Source organism: Esox lucius, chromosome 7 (genome assembly GCF_011004845.1).
Source record: "Esox lucius isolate fEsoLuc1 chromosome 7, fEsoLuc1.pri, whole genome shotgun sequence".
Lineage (NCBI taxonomy): Eukaryota > Metazoa > Chordata > Actinopteri > Esociformes > Esocidae > Esox > Esox lucius.
Genome location: NC_047575.1, coordinates 26322336 through 26344280, shown reverse-complemented (window position 1 = coordinate 26344280; position 21945 = coordinate 26322336). Strand labels below are relative to the sequence as shown.

The window sequence follows — 21945 nt, the reverse complement described above, 5'->3', positions numbered from 1 at the left end:
ACGCTCCTCACCACGGACACGGTGTACTTTAGCAGACAGACCAAGCCCCTGGATGGCCCATATGGCCTGCCGGGACCCCCACAACCCCTCTCCCCTACTGTTTCATAAGTCTTCTTTCTGATTGGATCCTCTCTGGCTGGGGCTTCTGAGCTGCTGGTTTGGGTGAACAGCCCAGCAGACCACGGGGCTCAGCGTCACCCGGCAGACAAGGAGGGAATGTGTGTAAGGACGTGTTCAGGACTGGCTGCTAGCTAATTATTTTCATTATCATCTCAACTTGTAGGAGGGAAGGAGGAGAAACACGGGTTCACCTTTCCTCTCTTAGGTTTATTTAATGACTTTTCAATGTTTTATGTAGTACTGCTGCCCCATTTTAATGTGTGCACGTGTCTCTGTGTATGAGCATTACTGACTGATGTGAGTCTGTGTTACTGGCAGGCAGAGTTACGGGCATCAAACTGAGAAAACAGAAAAACATTGACTTTGGTATATTAGTACATGATCGGTTAATAGACTTTAAAAAATATGTCATTGGTTGTCATAACCACTGGTTAATGTAATAAGTCATAGCATGTATCACATATGAGAGAATCTTTTATAATGTTTACTGTGTTAATTATATTTACAGGGTTTATTACACAGTTATTACGGTTACAGATCCTCTTCCCTACGTATATTTACCACTGTTACAAACCCTAATTTTTCAGTACGTATATTTCCCACAGTTACAGACCCTCATCCCTATGTATATTCCTCACAGTTACAGACCATCATCCTACGTACATTCCCCACAGTTACAGACCCTCATCCCTATGTACATTCCCCAAAGTTACAGACCCTCATCCCTATGTACATTCCCCAGTTACAGACCCTCATCCCTATGTACATTCCCCACAGTTACAGACCCTCATCCCTATGTACATTACCCACAGTTACAAACCCGCATCCCCATGTACATTCCCCAGTTACAGATCCTCATCCCTATATACATTCCCCACAGTTAGAGACCCTCATCCCTATGTACATTCCCCACAGTTAGAGACCCTCATCCCTATGTACATTCCCCACAGTTAGAGACCCTCATCCCTATGTACAAGGTCGCTGGGAAAAGGGGGGGAAGAAGACAACATGTGGTGGCCCCTCCCTCCCCCTCGGCAGACGCTCTGTGTGGATGCACACCCTCCCCATCAACAGCACACACCCCCTCGCCCCCACCCCACCAGTCTCTCTCTCCCTCCCCTCGTCACATCTCTCCATCCCTTTCCGTGTCCCCCTCTCTGCGGTTGGGTAATCCTACTAAGCCCCCTCTCCCATTCAGGCCCAGTGTACATATGGAGACTGGCCCGGCAGCACAGCCCAGCTGCGGACCCAAAGCCAGCGTGGCTAATCAACTGGAACCCAAACCAGGCACCAGACTGCCTGGACACTCACTCAGCCACAGAACACCTTCCTCCCTGTACCGCGCCCCGCCACCCCCTCACCTCTCCCCACTCACAGACGCAGCCCGGCGCTGGCTTATCACGCTCTGACGCAGAAACAACAGCGACGATCCACTGCCCATGCCGCCCAATCACCATGCCACACATCGCACCAAAATAGGAGGCTCTGATTGGTGGAGGGACGGGTTGATGGAGCGTCAGGGATGAGGCGGAGGTTTTGGGGTAGTGACGGAAGGAGTGAGCACAAGGGGGCTGGGCGGGTAGCGGAGAGCAGCGGCAAAAGCTCAACCGTGCATTAGTGACAGCGTGGTGCAATTCGTTCCATTCACAGCACTTCAAAGGAGAGGCGGAGATAATCCGCACCAACATTAGCCCAGAATCTTCCATTGGCAGGAGCTCCCCTGAACAGCAAACTAGGATGAGTCGTGGAGCAAGGAGAGGTGGAGGGCTGAGGTTGGGAGATGGAGGGATTTCTCAATTTGCCAGTAAATCAGAGATGATTGGAATGCACTCGTTTCCATGGAAAAGTAGAGCATCAACCGAGGGCAGGCAGACTGCAGAGAGATAGACTCTTACCATTCTATCAAGCAGAGAGAGATAGACTCTTACCACTCTACCAGGCAGAGAGAGATAGACTCTTACCATTCTATCAAGCAGAGAGAGAGCGTCTGAAAAGATCCTGTGACTTATGAACGCAGAGACAGAAAATATTCCCTCTATGACAGAACCAGACATTTCTAGTAAGACCTGTCGTAATTGTCAGGATCACCTTGATGTTGAATGTGATGGACAGAGCAGGGCTCGACAGTTTCCATAACCCATTCTACTCACATGTGGACCTAAAAATTGTTTGCTGCGCCACCTGGAATCTTTATATAGGGAACGAGGGAAATAAAAGATTCTAGCATTAAGTGAAAATCTTTTTGATTGTGCGACAATATATATATTTTTTTTACTAAATTTTTTACACCTGCTTCTTGCAATGAATGTCAGTGTGGAGCCCTGGGGAAGAGGTGTTGCAAACCACACAGAACACACACACACATTTAATCATAATGCCAGTAAGGTGCCAATAACAAGAACAAATGGTCATTACACTGTTGACTCTCCAGGACACTGTTGACTCTGCCCGGCGCTAAGATCAACTGAACCTTCCCTAGGAAACAACTACCAAACAAAGATGTTGATGTCCAAAAAATTAAAACGGACCAAAAACTTAACTACAAGGTGGTGGGAAATGGAATCTACTACTTCATAAAAGCAAATCTTTTATTATTACAATTTCTTAATATATTTTCAATTTAAATTTGTTCTAAAGCAGGTTACTTCAAAACGGGTAAGTAGATCTTAAGAATATCTTAAGGTGACTACTTCAAATTAGGATAACTTAAAAATGTTATTCTATAACCGGGGAAAGCTAAAATAATAAAGTTACAGGAAGAGCCATTCCAATGACATCATTAGAGTTATATGTTTGGGCTGGGAATCCCATCACAGAGGGCAGCCTACGTATTGCAACTATCAAGATTCTAAACGTATCAATACTGTGATTTTATTGGGATTTCTCAAGATGTCTACTACAGAATGACTGGAGACAGCCATGCTAAAAAAAGTTTTGATTATTCATGGAATTACAAGTCCTGAAAACTAATTATTTCAAAAGGATGTATGTCAATTATTTTTTTATTTTTTTACATTTCACTAATGACTGGGCCAACGCTGAATAGAGAGAAATCACATCACGCCAAATATTTCTCATTTCTCAACATGAAGTGCTTGAAAAGAATAACAGAAGTATTTACTTAATATTGTTTACTGTTCTCCACTGGATTAAGATCTGGCTGTATATTTGTTTAGTACGTTCAGCAAACATCAAGTGGCGTTTTGAGATAAATGCATAGCTTTATGAGCCGGACAGTTTACGTGTGGTTAAGAGGAATGACTCCAAAGTCTGGCAAGGTGTATGTGCATAAACGTCCCTGACTTAGATTTAAACTGTCAACGTGCACACTTCTCTCACTTGCAGAGAACGAGGTGAAGCTAGCGCTCATAGAACACAGCAAGTCAATGGCCTTCGAATCGGCCTGAATCTAGGCGTCTTCGTGTAGTTCAGATTCGGTAAACGCAAAACTGACCTCGATTTGGCTTAACCATAGAGGTAATATAGTTGGTTCAGAGTTAGTCGAGTCCCGCCTCGTTTTCAACATACACAGACAGGCAGTGTGCGCAGGGTATACAGACATCGGTCATGCGCCGTTAAGTGAATACTTAGGAAGATTTGCAACAGACCGAAACAAAAAACAGAATGCAGGCTTATTTAGTAAAAGACATGATTGTTTTGGGTCATTCAACTTATATGCCACTTCTTGCTCAGAAGAGATTAAATTGTAAAACACTATCCACAGTAATTATATAGACCCAAGCCTTGGGCCAGCTGGAATGAAGCCACCGTCAGGTGAAAGCTCGTACTGCATGTACTAAACGGACTACATACTGTTTATCCTAACCAGCGGAAACTCAGACGTCACAAAAAAGAATACATTCACCCAGACGTTGTTGGTCTCCAATGACTGCTGTAGCCATGTACGTTGCTAACGAATGAGTCTTTCCTTTTGTTCGTTCTTATGGGAGTTGCCTTTAGAGTGCATGAAGTCTCAGTAACAATTAACTTTTCTCTGACAGAAGACGGCCACAACCCACCTACGTCAAATTCCCTCTACGGGTAAGAATGACAGGGAATAAAACGACCCCACATAATTCAGCTGACCCTATTAACCTGAGGGACTTACAGCACATACATCATTCAGCTTAAACATGTAGGGCCTATAGCAAAACTGAAACATCGACAGAGGAGAGGGGACGAGCGAGCTGTTGGACGGTGAGGTCGATTTGGTCACCTTGCTGTAACGAGGGTCAGAGGTGAAAAGGGAGGCAGAACACTGAACACCGCCACCCTTACGATAAGAACCACAGGAGCGTTAGTGATCCGAGACGGGACACTCGTTCAACTGCCCATTCAAAAGTCCCAAATCCTACGCTGACGGGTAAGAAAACCACTGCTGGACTACAACGTAATAACCACAGCATAGGGCTTTTAGCTGCCTATCAAATCCGTGGTGAAACAGCTGTTAGGTCTCTAGGCATACAAAGACATGAGTCTGGACACAGACACAGCCCTGTGAATTGGGCCAGTTACACTAAGCACTAAACCTTTCAGATACATCTCTATGGGAGGCGAATCACAAAGCCAAACAGCTCCTGAAAATATATTTAATCTTAATATTTAAGCAGCTCATTATCCAGACTCCTTGGGTTAAGAATGTACGAATCAATGAATCTGCCTTATGGACCACTTAACATGGCAGCATCAGCCTGCCTGTTTCATACAGACCGCAAACACCGAAACCCCAGCCCCACAAGCCTCTCACAGCTCCCACTGTCTGGCCGGCTGCCTCATTAAACCAGTGAGCGGGGCATATTAAAACGGGCTCCCTGGCATGCGTAGGTCTAACCCGCTCCGCTCTCAGTCACGTCTGTAGAAGGAGTCCAGGTAGTCAGGGGACAGCAGGAAGGTAGGGGGTCGGCCGTGCTGTCACACCAGGTCACTAAGGGGCAGAAGCCACACATCACAAATGGAACCATTCCACCTTAACAGCCAGCATCCATGGGCCAGGGCCCCCACTGTCTCCTTCCGTCAGGCTCTGGTAGCCCCTAGTAAACTGGGTGTTGGAAGACCGATCAGGCGTCTCTTTTACGCCTGCAACACCAGGTTAACAGCCAGTTAACCTCCATCCCCTCTGTCCACCCACATCATCTCTCCTGCACCCCAAACTGGCGCTCACCACGATCTGGCGACCCAGTTTTGCCGGCTGCAGCGCACACAGTGCTGTGATGTTGAGCAGCGGTAATCGGACAAGGCCCCGCCCACGCACGCAGTGGGGCTCGACAGGAGGGAGATGGGATCCTCAGCGGCAGCGTGACCATCACAGGCATCAGCCAATCTAAGCGGCCGCGGCTAAGAGGAGGGTCCAAATGAAAGAGGAGCTGTGGACATATTGATCCGACCCTGTTCCAGCCTTCGCCACGGAGATGGGCGTGCGGGGCCCAGGGGACCACTGAGTCCGACTGCTCCGCTCAGCCTCTCTCTGCATCCTGGTAATTAATCGTCCATTTGGACGATAGCTAGCAGCCTGCCTCTCTGGACTAAACTCCATCTGACATGGTGCGCCGGGGCCTGTTGTAGCCTCTGATTGTTTTCTATGGGGCGTCCCCAGGGAACAGCATAAGACAGGCTAAGCCAGGTCTCAGTCAAACTACATTATGGCTAGTGGAGTCAGGAGGGTGTACATCTACGGAGGGTGTAGGTCTACGGTGGGTGTAGGTCTACAGTGGGTGTAGGTCTAAGGAGGGTGTAGGTCTACGGAGGGTGTAGGTCTACGGAGGGTGTAGGTCTACGGAGGGTGTAGGTCTACGGAGGGTGTAAGTCTACGGTGTACACATACATGGAGAAGTAATGGTGCTGAAACATCATGCAGCTATCAAGGTCTTTCACTTACAAATGGAGTTACACCGACAGACAGAGATCTCAGTCCCGACATCCTTAGCCCAGACACACACACACGCCCCCCACACCCCAGCGGCCCCAGCCTGTCACTCACCCTCTCCAGGTCCTGCCGTAGGTGTGTGAACAGTTTGAGGCGTCGGTAGAGCACGTCCTGCTCCTGCTGTGCCAGGTTATCCACCTCGTCTCTTTTCAGCGTCACCAGTGGACGGTTGAAGTTGGACTTCCTCCTCAGCTTCCAGAACTGGTACAGGAAGTCCACATGGGCGTCCGGCAGGCCCAGGCTCCTCGCCACGTCTTTGGGGTCCACCAGGCGGTAGAACTCGTCCTCCAGCTCCTGGAGTTTCTGTTTGCGCTGGCTGGCCTTCTCCCGCTCTATCTGGTCCCTGTCCGGGCGCTCGACGGGTGGCGCCGGTCGCTCCACTGGTGGCAGCTCGCTGGTGGCTTGGTGGAGGTCCGGACCGGCGGCGGCTCGGTGCTCATTGCCGAGTCCGGCCCGGTCCGGCTTGGTGCTGGCATCAGTGCTGCCCGGGGCGGTGGTGCTGCTGTGCTCCAGACAGTAGGACTTGAAGCGCACCTCATCGTTCTCAGCCAGGATGGTGCGCATCTCCAGGCCGTGGTCGAAGGCGCAGGTCACGTGGAAGGCCACAATGCAGGAGGGCATGGAGCACTGGGGGGGGGGGGGGGGGAGGACAGAAGAGGAGGGAGAGAGAGGAAGTGTTTGAATTTATAAAAATATCAACGGTCAACGGAGGAAAATGTCACACGGGATTATCAGCAGCACGTCAGTGGAGGACACTGGGAGGTGTTAATGACTGCCGTGTAACACCGTCACTACTCCTTCCACTGGGAGGTGTTAATGACTGCCGTGTAACACCGTCACTACTCCTTCCACTGGGAGGTGTTAATGACTGCCATGTAACACCGTCAATACTCTTTCGTCCGGCGAGGTGTTAATGACTGCCATGTAACACCGTCACTACTCCTTCCTCTGGGACGTGTTAATGACTGCCGTGTAACACCGTCACTACTCCTTCCTCTGGGACGTGTTAATGACTGCCGTGTAACACCGTCACTACTCCTTCCACTGGGAGGTGTTAATGACTGCCATGTAACACCGTCACTACTCTTTCGTCCGGCGAGGTGTTAATGACTGCCATGTAACACCGTCACTACTCCTTCCACTGGGAGGTGTTAATGACTGCCGTGTAACACCGTCACTACTCCTTCCACTGGGAGGTGTTAATGACTGCCATGTAACACCGTCACTACTCTTTCGTCCGGCGAGGTGTTAATGACTGCCATGTAACACCGTCACTACTCCTTCCTCTGGGAGGTGTTAATGACTGCCATGTAACACCGTCACTACTCTTTCGTCCGGCGAGGTGTTAATGACTGCCATGTAACACCGTCACTACTCCTTCCTCTGGGACGTGTTAATGACTGCTGTGTAACACCATCACTACTCCTTCCACTGGGAGGTGTTAATGACTGCCATGTAACACCGTCACTACTCCTTCCACTGGGACGTGTTAATGACTGCCGTGTAACACCGTCACTACTCCTTCCACTGGGAGGTGTTAACGACTGCCGTGTAACACAGTCACTACTCCTTCGTCTGGGCAGTGTTAATGACTGCCGTGTAACACCGTCACTAGTCCTGCGTCTGGGCGGTGTTAATGACTGCCGTGTAACACCGTCACTACTCCTTCCACTGGGAGGTGTTAATGACTGCCGTGTAACACCGTCACTACTCCTTCCACTGGGAGGTGTTAACGACTGCTGTGTAACACAGTCACTACTCCTTCGTCTGGGCGGTGTTAATGACTGCCGTGTAACACCGTCACTACTCCTTCCACTGGGAGGTGTTAACGACTGCTGTGTAACACAGTCACTACTCCTTCGTCTGGGCGGTGTTAATGACTGCCGTGTAACACCGTCACTACTCCTTCCACTGGGAGAGACGACTGCGATCAGAGAGAAGACTGTTGCAGAACAACCACGTCTCAAGTGCTTTTCTGTTGTAGTCTTTCCTCTTTTCCATTGCAGACCTCACCAAAGAAATGTCCCACCGGGGGGAGGGCGAGGCAGCCCGAATTCTCCAAGGGCCTGGGATGTCAAGGGCAAGCATGATCAGCTCCGGGGCTGCGTTCCAAACCACACCCCATTCCCGACAATGTGTGCTAACAGACTCAAGATAGCAGTGCAGTGTGTGGAATAGAGGCCTTTGGAACGCAGCCACAGTGTCCTGGTTCCATCCTGGGAAACGGCCCTCCCCCCCCTCTCCAGCTCCGTCTCCAGAGGCCCAGCTCACAGAAGACATCAGAGAGCGGACGACCTGTCGCTCTGGCCCTCTACTGTCCCCATTCTCTCTTCATTCATCTCCTTCCCACATCACAGTAGACTATTCCATGAGTGTCAGTGTTCCTCTCCTGAGGGCCAGGAGCCCCTCCGGCCCAGTGTGACATGGTGGAGGGAAAGAAAGACAGACGGGGGGAGCAAGAGAGTGGCCAGACCTGGAAATCCCTATTCTTCAACATTTCACCTTGCAGCTTGCTAATGGCTTCAATAAATGCTCTCCACGCCGCACTTACTCCCATCGCCCGGTCATCAGACGATAAGCGGAAGGGGCAGAATATTAACAGCGCTGCTTCATTGCAACCTCAAAGGCCAATGTCCAGGACCCTAGCCTCAGGTGGCATCACAAACAGAATCATATATAACTATATTCATGGCTAGGCTGTTTCGTAACGACTGTCGAGAACTCTCCTTTTGGCTGATTAAGATTTTGTCTAAAGTGAGTTCATCAGATTTCTGCTAGCAAAAGTCAGCATTGCTGGCTATTCTTGACTGACTGTTAGCTAACGATAGCAATGCCATCTGTCAAGTACATTCGATAAACTTATATATAGGAGAGGGACTAACTTGGAATTTGGTATACATCCTTATCAATGAGCTATATCAATTAGGACCAGAATCCTGCAGTAAAAAATGTAATTACACAGAATGTCAAGATGTTAATTAATCAGAATAACAAGTTTAGTTGCTTGGTGTCAAATAGGCACAGCTTGAAATAAGGGGAACTGTCAAATCATTCTGAGCCTCTTCATCTGTCATCTATCAAATTTACACTTTTACGTCCAAAGTACTGAGATTTTAATATGCAAAAAGTGATGTGTGCCATTAATGAGGAACTCATTAACAACATCACACCTTTAGCGCATCTTCAGCACCTGCAGGTGATCTGACAAGCCAATATGAATGGCGGTTGCATGTCTTCACGCATGTTAAGATGTCGTGGTGAAATGCACCCGTGTTCCTGAGTGCACCAGTGAAGTGGTTTGGTTTTCCGCTAATGTGACAGATGTGATAACGTGGCGTCTTATCTGGAGGGTGTTTCTGGACCCAGGAAACAGGACAGAGCCCAACACCCTGTGTGTGTGTGCGCGCGTGTTGCGTGCCTCACCTGAATACAGGTACCAGTGTGTTCTCGACAGAGAGTACAGGACAGGGCCCAACGGCTGGCGGGGATGTGGGACACCTTGGTAATGGGCTCCATCTTCTCTGGGCAGCCAATACTCACCTGTGTACACACACACACACACACACATTAACAAACAACACAATCTGTGTGTCTGAAGAGTGGTTATTCCAGATGGACACACAGAGGCTCCAGTTCATCAGGCAGTTCTGAATAACGTGTTGAAACACAGATGCTCATCAAACACTTCTACTTTCACCCAGTTATTTCATTTCCATGCTTCCTTTGTGACCATCAGACAAAAAATTCAAGCTGACTATTCCAAGAGCCAGTACTGGCCTCATCTCCTGAAGTGCCTTTCCTTTCCGCCCAGTATCCAACACTGATTTGCCTATTCATATTCCTCTCCCCGAAAAGAGTACTTCGAGGGCTCATCCTCATAACAGCCTGATAATCCCAACTTCCTCCACAGAGCCGAGTCCTCTCCCCTCAACCAGGCCTTCTACTCAGGCTGGTTCCTTCCCTTCCACCCCCTGGCTTTTGTCCTCCCTTGATTAGGATATTCAACAGTCTTCACTCTAAAGACGGAGGACTGGGGCTCATTCTGTGTGTCTTTCTGAGTGTGTGCGCGCGTGTGTGTGTGTGTGTGTGTGTATGTATGTGTCTTTCTTGGTTTATGTGTGTCTGTGCAATGCACTTGTATGGCACTCACTCCTCCCCATTCCGGCTCCAATTAGTTCACATTTTGAAAAAGCAATGAATAGCTAAAGTGACAACTGGAAATGTGGAGGAAATCAAAGTCATAAAAGAAAAAAAGGGGAAAATTAAAGTCGGCCTTTTTTGTAAAGAGTGTCAGAGGAAGAGCGGGGGTGGGGGGGGGGGGAGGAGGGCATCTGAGGAAGCCATGGAGCTGCAGGCAGTCAGGCATTTGAGGACAGTGAGATACAACCGTCTCATTGACACAGCCAAAGGCTCCGCCCCTCTGGTGCCCAGGAGGCCTCTTTCTAAGCCACCATTTTGGCTCCGCCCCTCACCACCTGATCCATGAAAAATCAAAGGTGAACACTGAGACCCCCCCCACCCCCCAAGGACCGAGGAAGAACACGAGGCATCAATTAACTTACATTTAAATGCATTGGACTGGATGTTCAGGAAACAAACACAGAACCACAACAACAATTTGTCCAATCACGGGTGACAATCAAAGCTAACAGGCTTTAAGACGTTGAAAGGCATTTCATTAACAGGGATCTAAGCTCCTGATAAGGGCTTGAGTAGCAGGCCGAAGAGCAAGCACATGTCAGAGAACCAGTAACGCTGACATTCAAGGAACATACCATGCGTGTGTGTGTATTATGGAGCTAGACGCTGTGTATTTGTATGTTTATTAATCATTGCTGTGACTAACCTGTGCATGAATGTATGTGGGTATGATTTGTTAGTGTAGGTTAGTGTGTGGGCCCACCTCTGGGATCCATAAGGCACAGCTGACGTGGACCCACTTGGTACCACTGCGTGTGGGCTTCAGGGCCCCGCCTCTCTTGGGGCACAGCAGGCATTTGGGTTGCACCCCCAGGGCACAGGTTCGGCACAGCCAGTTCCCTTGTGGCACCTTGAGGATGCCATAACACGCCTGGGGGAAAATGGGGGGGGGGGGTCAAAACAGCAAGAAACAAAGGCAATTGAGATAGCCATATGACTGTCAGGGAATGGCCATTGGGATAACAGTAAATTGATATAATGGGTCCGCCACTCAGAGAGATCCTAAAGAACACATTTTAGGTTTTCCCAATGTTTTATTATTTTCAATTCATCAGGGGGGTACAAAAGTTCCAGCTACACGGCCTTCTTCAGTGTTTAGGTATATGTACAGCTGCCAAAAATACAATCATTTCATTTCAACTAACCTTATGACACCACGCCCACACAACAAATGTTTCTGGTGGAACATGATTTTTTTCCTTTTTCTAGCCCTTTAACCATCAATATCTAAAGTATTTAATAATGTGAACATTACTTAAAAGATAAGTTTGTTATTTCTTGAGGAAAATGAATGAAAGGATTACAGAATGTGACGCTAGACTTTGGCTGCTTGGGTGAGCTAGTTAGCTTTTTGGCAGAACAGAGCCCAAACATCCTAATGTTATCTAAGGAATGAGGAGTAAAACAGGGAGGAATGAGGTGAAAAACTGAGATTTTAGGAACTATCTGGATAGTAGTCAAAAAAGTCAAAAAAAGGAAGGACAGAATATAGCATCCAATTTCACCAACAAAAACATTGTCAAACAATGACCTTATCTTAACTCTACGGAAGACCTGAACACATCCCCGATCTCCCACTGGCCCAAAAACAACAACCACTAGTACTGCAGAATCGTAACAGCGATCCATCCCCTCGCACAGCAAAACGACCCCCCCGCCCCCCAGTCCAGCCAGGCCTCCCTACCTGATGCACGCAGATGTTACACTTGTCACAGAAGACCATCTCGTTGCCGTCCTCGCCCTCTGGGGATCGGCACACGTCACACACCACGTCCTCGTCGTACTCTATGCCCAGGCCCTCCTCCGTCTCAATGGCCTGCTGCATGTTCTCCTCACACTGGCTCTCCAGCTCCACTAGCACACGCTCCATGGTCAGCTCGTCCAGCTCCGGCAGGGCTGTAGGGACGGACGGACGGACGACAGAGAAGGGTCATTATTAGACACTGGGTCACAGTCAGTTCATTATTGATTTGGGAAATACAGAAAAGGCTGTAGCTAGGGGCTAGAGAGCTAGTAACATAGCTAAACTATGGTCCATGATAGGGTGTTATCCCACCCACTTTGGTTGTAACATATTTATGTAACATCCTTATATGCTGTTTTTGATTCTTCAAGACCTGAATTGCCCTGCAGGTTCTCTCTCTAACATATCATTATAAATATATTACAAAAGATGGATATAGTATGTGAATATAACTGATAAAAAGCACAGAGCTTTTGAAAGAGTGTCGTAGGTTGCTTGCGGCAACTTATGAACAAGTTGTGGTGGCAATCTTCCAAGTTATTTTTCTAATATCACAAAAAGCTGAATGAACATGGCAAGAACCTACACTGAACTAAATTATAAACGCAACACTTTTGTTTTTGCCTCCATTTATCATGAGCAGAACTCAAAGGTCTAAGACTTTCTCTATGTACACAAAAGGTCTATTTCTCTAAATTATTGTTCACAAATCTGTCTAAATCTGTGTTAGTGAGCACTTCTACTTCGCCGAGATAATCCATCCACCTCACAGGTGTGGCATATCAAGATGCTGATTAGACAGCATGATTATCGCACAGGTGTGCCTTAAGCTGGCCACAATAAAAGGCCACTCTAAAATGTGTAGTTTCATTGTATTGGGGGGGTCCGAAAACCAAATCACTATCTGGTGTGACCACCATTTGCCTCACACAGTGCAACACATCTCCTTCGCATAGAGTTGATCAGGTTGTTGATTGTGGCCTGTGGAATGTTGGTCCACTCCTCTTCAATGGCTGTGCAAAGTTGCTGGATATTGGCAGGACCTGGAACACGCTGTCGTATACGCCGATCCAGAGCATCCAAAACATGCTCAATGGGTGACATGTCCGGTGAGTATGCTGGCCATGTAAGAACTGGAATGTTTTCAGCTTCCAGGAATTGTTTATAGATCCTTGCAACACGGGGCTGTGATTATTATGCTGCAACATGAGGTGATGGTTGTGGATGAATGGCACAACAATGGGCCTCAGGATCTCATCGAGGTATCTCTGTATTCAAAATGCCATCAATAAAATACCATAACCATAACACACGCCTGCCCATACCATAACCCCACCACCACCATGGGCCACTCGATCCACAACGTTGACATCAGCAAACCGCTCACCCACACAACGCCATACACGCTGTCTGCCATCTGCCCTGTACAGTGAAAACCGGGATTCATCCGTGAAGAGAACACCTCTCCTAAGTGCCAGAAGCCATCGAATGTGAGCATTTGCCCACTCAAGTCATTTACGACGACAAACTGCAGTCAGGTCAAGACCCTGATGAGGATGATGAGCATGCAGATGAGCTTCCCTGAAACGGTTTCTGACAGTTTGTGCCGAAATTCTTTGGTTATGCAAACCGATTGTTGCAGCAGCTGTCTGGGTGGGGGGTCTCAGACGATCTTGGAGGTGAAGATCCTGGATGTGGAGGTCATGGGCTGGTGTGGTTACACGTGGTCTGCGGTTGTGAGGCTAGTTGGATGTACTGCCAAATTCTCTGAAACTTCTTTGGAGACGACGTATGGTAGAAAAAATTCACATTAAATTCACGGGCAACAGCTCTGGTGGACATTCCTGCAGTCAGCACACCAATTGCATGCTCCCTCAAAACTGGCAACATCTGTGCAATTGTGCTGTGTGATGGAACTGCACATTTTAGAGTGGCCTTTTATTGTGGCCAGCCTAAGGCAAACCTGAGCAATAATCATGCTGTCTAATCACCTGTGAGGTGGATGGATTATCTCGGCAAAGGACAAGTGCTCACTAACACAGATTTAGACAGATTTGGGAACAATATTTGACAGAAATAGGCCTTTTGTGTACATAGAGAAGCCTTAGATAGCCTGTCAAGGAGTTCAACTTAGCTAGTTACCAACACATTTATAAAAGTGAAATACTGGTCAGCCTACCTATGGTACTGACGTGTTTTGTCCTATTTGATAAATACTCTGTGCAATTTAAACCTGGTTATGAATTTATCTTGTACTTCTTTAAATTGGCCGTCCATACAACATGTAAGCTATGGGTCTGGAGTGGGGTTGCAGAACACAATCAGTTATTAATAAAAAAGGATAATCATTTATAAAAGCAAACGAAGAGGAAGCAGCGCTGAGCTATACATTAACTTCTGAAGCCGTGACATTTGCATCTAATGAACAGGTAGAGGCCATAGAACCATTTTGGTCAGGAAAACTGTGTGTACAAGCACCAATCTGTCTGAGTGAGAGAGGACAGAGACACAACGGAAATACACAGCATTATCTATATCAGTGTATCGGCATTGCAATGTAGCCTTATTCCTGGCAGCAATCATGGAAATGTTTGTTTAGTCTAGCCACTGGGGTTAAAAGAAGCACCTTATTTCTGTTGGAACACGGTTGAACGCACATATGGTGGGGAAAACACTGAATAATCCTTTAAAAAGTAAATAAGCTGGGGCTTGAGAGATTTGAAAGCGCAATTATTATTTTTTTATCTGTAAACGCAGGATCAGATTGGGAATAATCTGGTTCATTAATGTGGAGAGATATTACTGTCTGTTTTCAGTCAAGACTGCAATGCAGTTTGTATGATGATGTGGTGCCGATGAGTCAGAATAAGGTTTCAACCTCTGTATTGAGGTTTTAGTATGATTTTACTCACTGGGGTCATCTACAAAAGATATTACAGCTTTACATGCGCCTTCAGAGTATACACTCATCAGCTACAACCAGAAGGTTATACTGTGGCCAGAGAGACAAAAAGCACACGGCTTGCTCATGTACTACCATCTCACAACAGCCTTGAAAGACTTGTTAGACCAACTTCTAAAAATAATACATCTACGAAGGCTACTGTGTTTGGTTTTGTGTCCAAACCAGTCAGTTTATAATGGGTCATCAACACAAAACAAGCACAGCGCAAGGCTACATACTGATAACTGAGGGACAACACTGCCTCAGTTACTTGATACGGAACTAGTAGGCTGGCTTGCACATTCCGAGGGCACGTCACGCCCTCGAGCTGCCCATTTCTTCATGCAAATGACACTGAATGAATCAGTCGTCCCCGGTCGCATTAATGCTAGATATTCACCCAGTTCCTTGAACTCTTGGTTGACCAGCTCCAGCCAGGACACATCGAGGTCATCCAGGTCATAGCGGCTGTGTGGCTCGTCTGTGGTCTTCATGTCTCGCTGGCTCAGGCCCAGGCCCAGATCGCTGTCCCGGCCGCGCCCAGCCCAGCAGAACGGGATGCGTCCCACCTCTGGCAACACCCTGTCAACACACACAGACAAACACAGTTCATTTTCAGTCTCTTTGGATTTGGGGACATCTCAGTGAACAGTTCAGGCCACACGCGGATGGTTTGGACTGATACATAATGAATAATTCCTTCTTTAATCACATTAAGACGAACCATGGTGCGAGCACACACACACACACACACACACACACAATGAGCTCCATGCACAAAAGCGTGCATGGAGACATTACACGCAGGCATGATACGTGTCAGACAGGGAGAAACAGACCCGAGGCTGTGACAGACATCTCGTAGATCATCGTCATTCGCGGAGGCACCATCATCAAAGGAACAGTCGTCAATCTGAGGAGCCTAATTAAAATCTCCATTCAGCTTAATTTTTTAGTCTAGGACTAGGATTAATCTGTGCCCCCGAAACCATCCCAATAGCTGCAGAATCTGTGTTATTCCCCACACTGTGAGTGTCCTAACTCATTTACGTAGCTAGGTAACAGTGTAATGACATCCTACCTGATGGTTCTAAACAGACAACCTGGATTTGACCAGCCCTGACAACCCTCCCTGGCCACCACGCAGATGACACCCTATGAGGACCAATACCAGGGTCCGGGAGTGCACAACATACTAAATAGCCAGTCTGTCCTGTACCGCTCCGGTCTGCCAGTCTGTCTGTCCTGAACCGCTCCGGTCTGCCAGTCTGTCTGTCCTGAACCGCTCCGGTCTGCCTGTCTGTCCTGAACCGCTCCGGTCTGCCTGTCTGTCCTGTACCGCTCCGGTCTGCCTGTCTGTCCTGTACCGCTCCGGTCTGCCTGTCTGTCCTGTACTGCTCCGGTCTGCCTGTCTGTCCTGTACCGCTCCGGTCTGCCTGTCTGTCCTGTACCGTCCCGTATCGTCCTGTTCCGTCTGTTTTTCCTATATTGTCCCGTCAGTCCGCCTCCCCCCATGAGGAAATTGAGTGAGGGAAAACCACTTGGACAGTGGTAGTTTTTGTCTCGCTCGCATACATGCACACACATGCCAACACCTGTTCGCTGAACTGTCAACACAACCTAGCGTTTTCCGGTCCTATCAGTGCAAGCGTGCACACACTATGTCATTCCCTCTACCTGGCTGTTGAGTGGACAGCAGTATATAAGTGGGCAGTGGTGTGATGAACTGACTGACCCGGTGTCCAAGGAGCACAGCAGGCGTTGTCATTGTGAAATTGGAACCACCAACTCATCCTAGACTTGGACATCCAGCCAAATTAAGTAACTGGGCAAGAAGGGCCTTGGTCAAGGAGGAACCCAATGGCCAATCTAATGGCTCTTTTCCAGTGTATGGTACCGGCTCAACTCTACACGCCTGGCCTCGATTCTACTCGCTTTGGGAGCTTTTCCACCACTATGTACCAGCTCGAATCAGCTCTACTCGCCCTGCCTCTGCTTTTCCAAAAGTTAGGATAGTACCTGGTACAAGATACTTTTTTTAGTACCTGCTCTGTCAAGGTTTCAAGCAAGCTGAGTCACTTGGAAAAATATTATCTGAATGTCAATCACTCTGTCTAGTGAAAACAAGGTACCGCACATCACCTGTGTAATACCATCCCAAAGATGAAGGATGGTGGCGAAAGCATCATGTTATGGGAATGCTACTCAGCAGCAGGGAATAGGAAACAGGTCAGGTTTTGGGGGTCAAATTAATGGCGCAAAATGCAGAGGTCCTTGAAGAATACAGAGCCTGATACAGAGCCCACAGGACCTCATACTGGGGCGAAGATTCATCTTTCAGCACGACAACGACCCAAAGCAAAGACACAGCTGGAGCGGCTTTGGGACAAGTCTGTGAATGCTCTAGAGTGGCTCAGCAGATCCCAGACCTGAACCCCATTGTGGGGAGACATGAAAACTGCAGACCACGGACGCTACTCCATCAAATCCGACAGAGCTGGAGAAGATCTACAGGGAATAACGGGACAAAATTGCCCAAATCAAGTGTAAAAGCTGGTTGAGGCACAACCAAGAAGACCTGAAGCTGTGATTACTTCTAAAAAGCACTGAATAAAGGAAATTAATACTTAGGTTGGCCTACTTATGTAATATTCAAATATTTTATGTTCAATGAATTGGCACACCTTCCTGAAAAACTGCTTTTAATTTTGTCATTATTGAGTATTGTGCAGATTAATGGCAAAAAATTTGGAGAGAGTGAAGAATGCTTTCCAAAAGGTACTGCATATACATACACAGGAAACCGGGGCCATCTGGAATGTACATGCGCTGCGCTCTTCACACTTCCTCCAGTTCCCTGGCTGACACCTCCAATGTAAAACCATGCAAATAATGTGCAGCCTCAGAAATCCCCCTCCACCTGCCTCTCTGCGCCCTAGTAGCAGCCGGCTGCCTCCTCCACCGGCTCACGAACTCTGATCTCCATCAAACATCCCACTAAAAACCAAAACAGCCCAGCTGCCAAAGATCAAGTGTGGGCTGTTTACATACTCGTGGGACTCATTTGATACGTTTCTGTGGAGAGATGATGTGGCCGATTACACTGGTTATCTTATCATTAGATAACCCCCTTTTTCTGCAGCCCCCCCCCCCCCCTCGCCGCGGTAACAACAATCAAACCCCCAGTCAGCTTCCGGCCAGCCTGAAGGGGTTTAAAGCTAGAGGGATTTTGGTCGTCTCGTTAGTGGAACTTGCGGAGACGCGGCGAGGTCCGAAAGCGCACAACATAACGTTGCTTCCCTTCCCTCTCCGACATGAAGTGTGGTGTTCCTGTGTACATCGGCTCACTGCAGAGGACTTGTGAGAGTGGACGGAAACCACAGGGGCGAGGTGAAAGAACGGTGTGTTCTCACTGGACAGGATCACATGTCCTGAACACAGGCCACATCAACAACGAGGGAGGGAACAGTGAGAGAAAACACTGAGAGAACAGAGACCAAGAGAGAGAGCGAGAGGGTGAAGAAGGGGAAAGAGAGAGAGGGTCTGAATGGGAGAGAGAATGTGTTACTCCGGGTTGCCAGACTGGGTGGAGTCACAGTGGTGTGGGCACAAGGAGACGAGATGACACAGGTCAATAGAGATTACGAAACAGCAAACCCACACCCTGCTAGGCAGACAGCACTGATAAAACAAGTGTCAATGCATGCCTATTGGCAAAGACCTCCCTTGTAAGCTGACAATGAAGGAAGCAGGACTATCAGCTGTTGTGTTGTTGTACAATACTTACATCACATCCCTGGAAAACAAATGCAAGCCAAGCAGAATACATTCTATATGTATGTATAGATACGTGACAGAATTCCTGAAGGGGGGCGAATGTCGCAGGTCACTACATTTCAGGAGAGCCGTTAAGAAAATTAAAAATGGCATTTTGTCTTTTTTGCAGAAATGCCTTTGTGAAGATGTGAACCTTCACGTGACATAATAAGAAACTAGTATGCAAAGTGAAAATACGTATACAATTTTAAACTCAAACCCTTGTTTAACCAGCGGAAAATACAGGACTTTTGCTAGACATGATTGGCTGAGTAAATTAAGGGGCTGGACATGCTGACATACTGAGTTCTGATTGGTCTGCCAAGTCACTGACTTCTGTCATAATAATAATTTCAAAAACCACATCGCTACCCTGAATTTAGCTGGTGTTATCAACAAATCTCAAGTAGTGAGATACTACAGTACTTTCTGGAGAACAATGATGCCATGACTCAGAATATGAATCTGACGACAATGAGGAAATCCCAGACTTTGATACTATTCAAAACGTTCAGATAAAATTGAGGCATTTCATTGCAGTGCCAATGGTGGAAAGAAAACGCAGGCTTGTCTTGTTTAAAACCACTGTCCACGGATTACATTTATAAGAAAAGGACAACCATGGCAGTTATGATAGCGACAATGAAAGACGCATAGATTCTTGGAGTATTGAACGCCTTGAGTGTGAACGGTAGCGAAAAGATGCATTGTAAACAAGGTCCACGGACTTTGTATGTAATCAGATGATATTCAGTCTGTCGCGAAACATTCCTACATGTATAAAAGTAGGTTGAACGTTAGCTAACTAGCTACAGATAATTCCTTTTCAAAAAGTTTAAGTCATTTGTATTGCTAGTTATCTAGCTACAGCTACTGGCGTTACCGTTAGCTAGCTAGGTAACAACATTAACTAACCAGCTAGGTAACATTTCCTGGTTTCTAGCTTGTTCGTTGGGTAGCTAGCTTTTCTTCACAAAAGTGAGCAAGTCACTTAGTTTGATAATAAGCTACCTGATTGAGTGATCATTCATTAAGGTGTGTGTGATTATGCCTAATCTATAACACGCACTCAAACTATCTACACATACATTGCTTCTACTATATATTAAGAAACCTGCTGCTAAGAAATACATTACCTTTCACTGTACTGTTTATACCTGATGTATCAAGCACATGTGACATTTATTATATTTGGTTTGAAATATGATATGTTTATTAGAGCCAAAAAGGTCCAGTTTAGCACAAGGACAGAGTGTCCCGATTTGAATACTTAAATAGCTGGATGATGTTAAGGCCTAAGAGGCTGTGAACTACGGTGAATGGGCGTAAACAAAGACCAGCTCTCTGGCAAGCATGAATCTTTCAAGCCTCTTTTCTCTGAACTAAGTAGAGCAGATTATCAACTTGTAAAGCAACACATCTTTCCCAAACCCTTTATCAAACAGTATTATATTACAGTTGTCCTCAAAAATCACTTGAACGCAATGATGCCCTGCATCTGCAAAAAGATGTACGCCACGTACTTCTCCAAATCATTTATAAAAAATCGTATGTCTTTTGCCTTGTGCTTACTTTATTATGATCACATATTATGATCAGCTGTACGGACCTAATTTGACTGCTGGCTCAATCTTGTGGCAATATATCGTTTTATGCTAACTTAGACGTTCTTTCTTTTGATTGTTAATGGGGGGAAAATTTAATTATTCAAAGTCACATTAAATGTGTTGTCACGTTAAAGAAGAGTATGTGCTCTTTAAAACAAAGTCAACTTTAACTGTAATTTGGTTTTGGTGCTATGTCTGTTTGTTTGAAATGTGTGAGAAAATAATTTATTTCGAGAATTTTCAGTAATCAACAGCATTCTGTTGGGGTCTAAAGGATGTCTACATTTTGAAGTTAGGGGTTCATTAGGAGTTGCTCATGGGGATTAGCTAAAGATTGTCCTTTCAAGTATATAGCCTAATATTATTTGAGGTTTTCTTAAGCACTTCAATAAGTATCGTGACTCAGTTGTGAGATCATGATGAATCGTGATGTACAGAAAAAAAAGATATGCCAGTCAGTACTGTTCAATCACTTATTAAGAAGTGGAAAATTCAGGGATCTCTTAATACCAAGCCACGGTCAAGCAGACCAAGAAAGATTTCAGCCAAAACTGCCAGAAAATTGTTTGGGAAAATAAATGCCCACAGGTAACCTCTGGAGAAATGCAGGCTGCTCTGGAAAAAGACGGTGTGGTTGTTTCAAGGAGCACAATATGATGATACTTGAACCAAAATCAACTGCATGGTCGAGTTGCCAGAAAGAAGCCTTTACTGCACCAATGCCACAAAAAAGCCTGGTTACAATATGCCCGACAACACCTTGAAACGCCTCACAGCTTCTGGTACATTGTAATTTGGAGTGACGAGACGAAAATAGAGCTTTATGCTCACAACCATAAGCGCTATGTTTGGAGAGGGGTCAACAAGGCCTGTAGTGAACAGAATACCATCCCCACTGTGAAGCATGGTGGTGGCTCACTGATGTTTTGGGGGTGTATGAGCTCTAAAGGCACGGGAAATATTTTGAAAACTGATAATTAGATGAATGCCGCCCGCATCTTATCAGAAAATACTGTCAGAGAATTTGCATTCTTCTGCACGAAAGCTGCGCATGGGACGCTTTTGGACTTTTCAGCACGACAATGACCCTAAGCACAAGGCCAAGTTGACCCTCCAGTGCTTACAGCAGAGAAAGGTGACGATTCTGGAGTGGAGTCTCCTGACCTTAATATCATCGAGCCACTCTGGGGAGATCTCCTTTGTGTGGTTCATGCAAGACACCAAAGATTTTGAATGACCTGGAGGCATTTTGACAAGATAAATGGGCAGCTATACCACCTGCAAGAATGTGGGGCCTCATAGACAACTATTACAAAAGACTACACGCTGTCATTGATGTAAAAGGGGGCAATACACAGTATTAAGAACTAAGGGTATGCAGACTTTTGAACAGGGGTCAGTTAATTTTTTTCCTTTGTTGCCATGTTTTGTTTTATTATTGTGCCATTCTGTTATGACCTACAGTTGAACGTGAATCCCATAAGAAATAAAAGACATGTTTTGCCTGCTCACTCATGTTTTCTTTACAAATTGTACATATATTACCAATTCTCCAAGGGTATGCAAACTTTTGAGCACAACTGTATATTGT

The 21945-nt window shown here is 46.6% G+C and overlaps 1 protein-coding gene across 4 annotated transcripts in view; it reads right to left on the bottom strand.

The window, feature by feature from the left end:
• Positions 1–21945, bottom strand: part of jade2 (jade family PHD finger 2) — a 123532-nt gene that overhangs the window by 37950 nt on the left and 63637 nt on the right. For all 4 annotated transcript variants that reach the window (XM_029120651.2, XM_029120652.2, XM_029120654.2 and 1 more), the window contains 5 exons: positions 15332–15513; positions 11928–12139; positions 10947–11114; positions 9467–9583; positions 6098–6670 (listed from right to left, as the gene is read on the bottom strand). In XM_029120651.2, the coding sequence (XP_028976484.1) occupies positions 6098–6670; positions 9467–9583; positions 10947–11114; positions 11928–12139; positions 15332–15513 (1252 nt within the window). The remainder of the gene's footprint in view (positions 1–6097; positions 6671–9466; positions 9584–10946; positions 11115–11927; positions 12140–15331; positions 15514–21945) is intronic.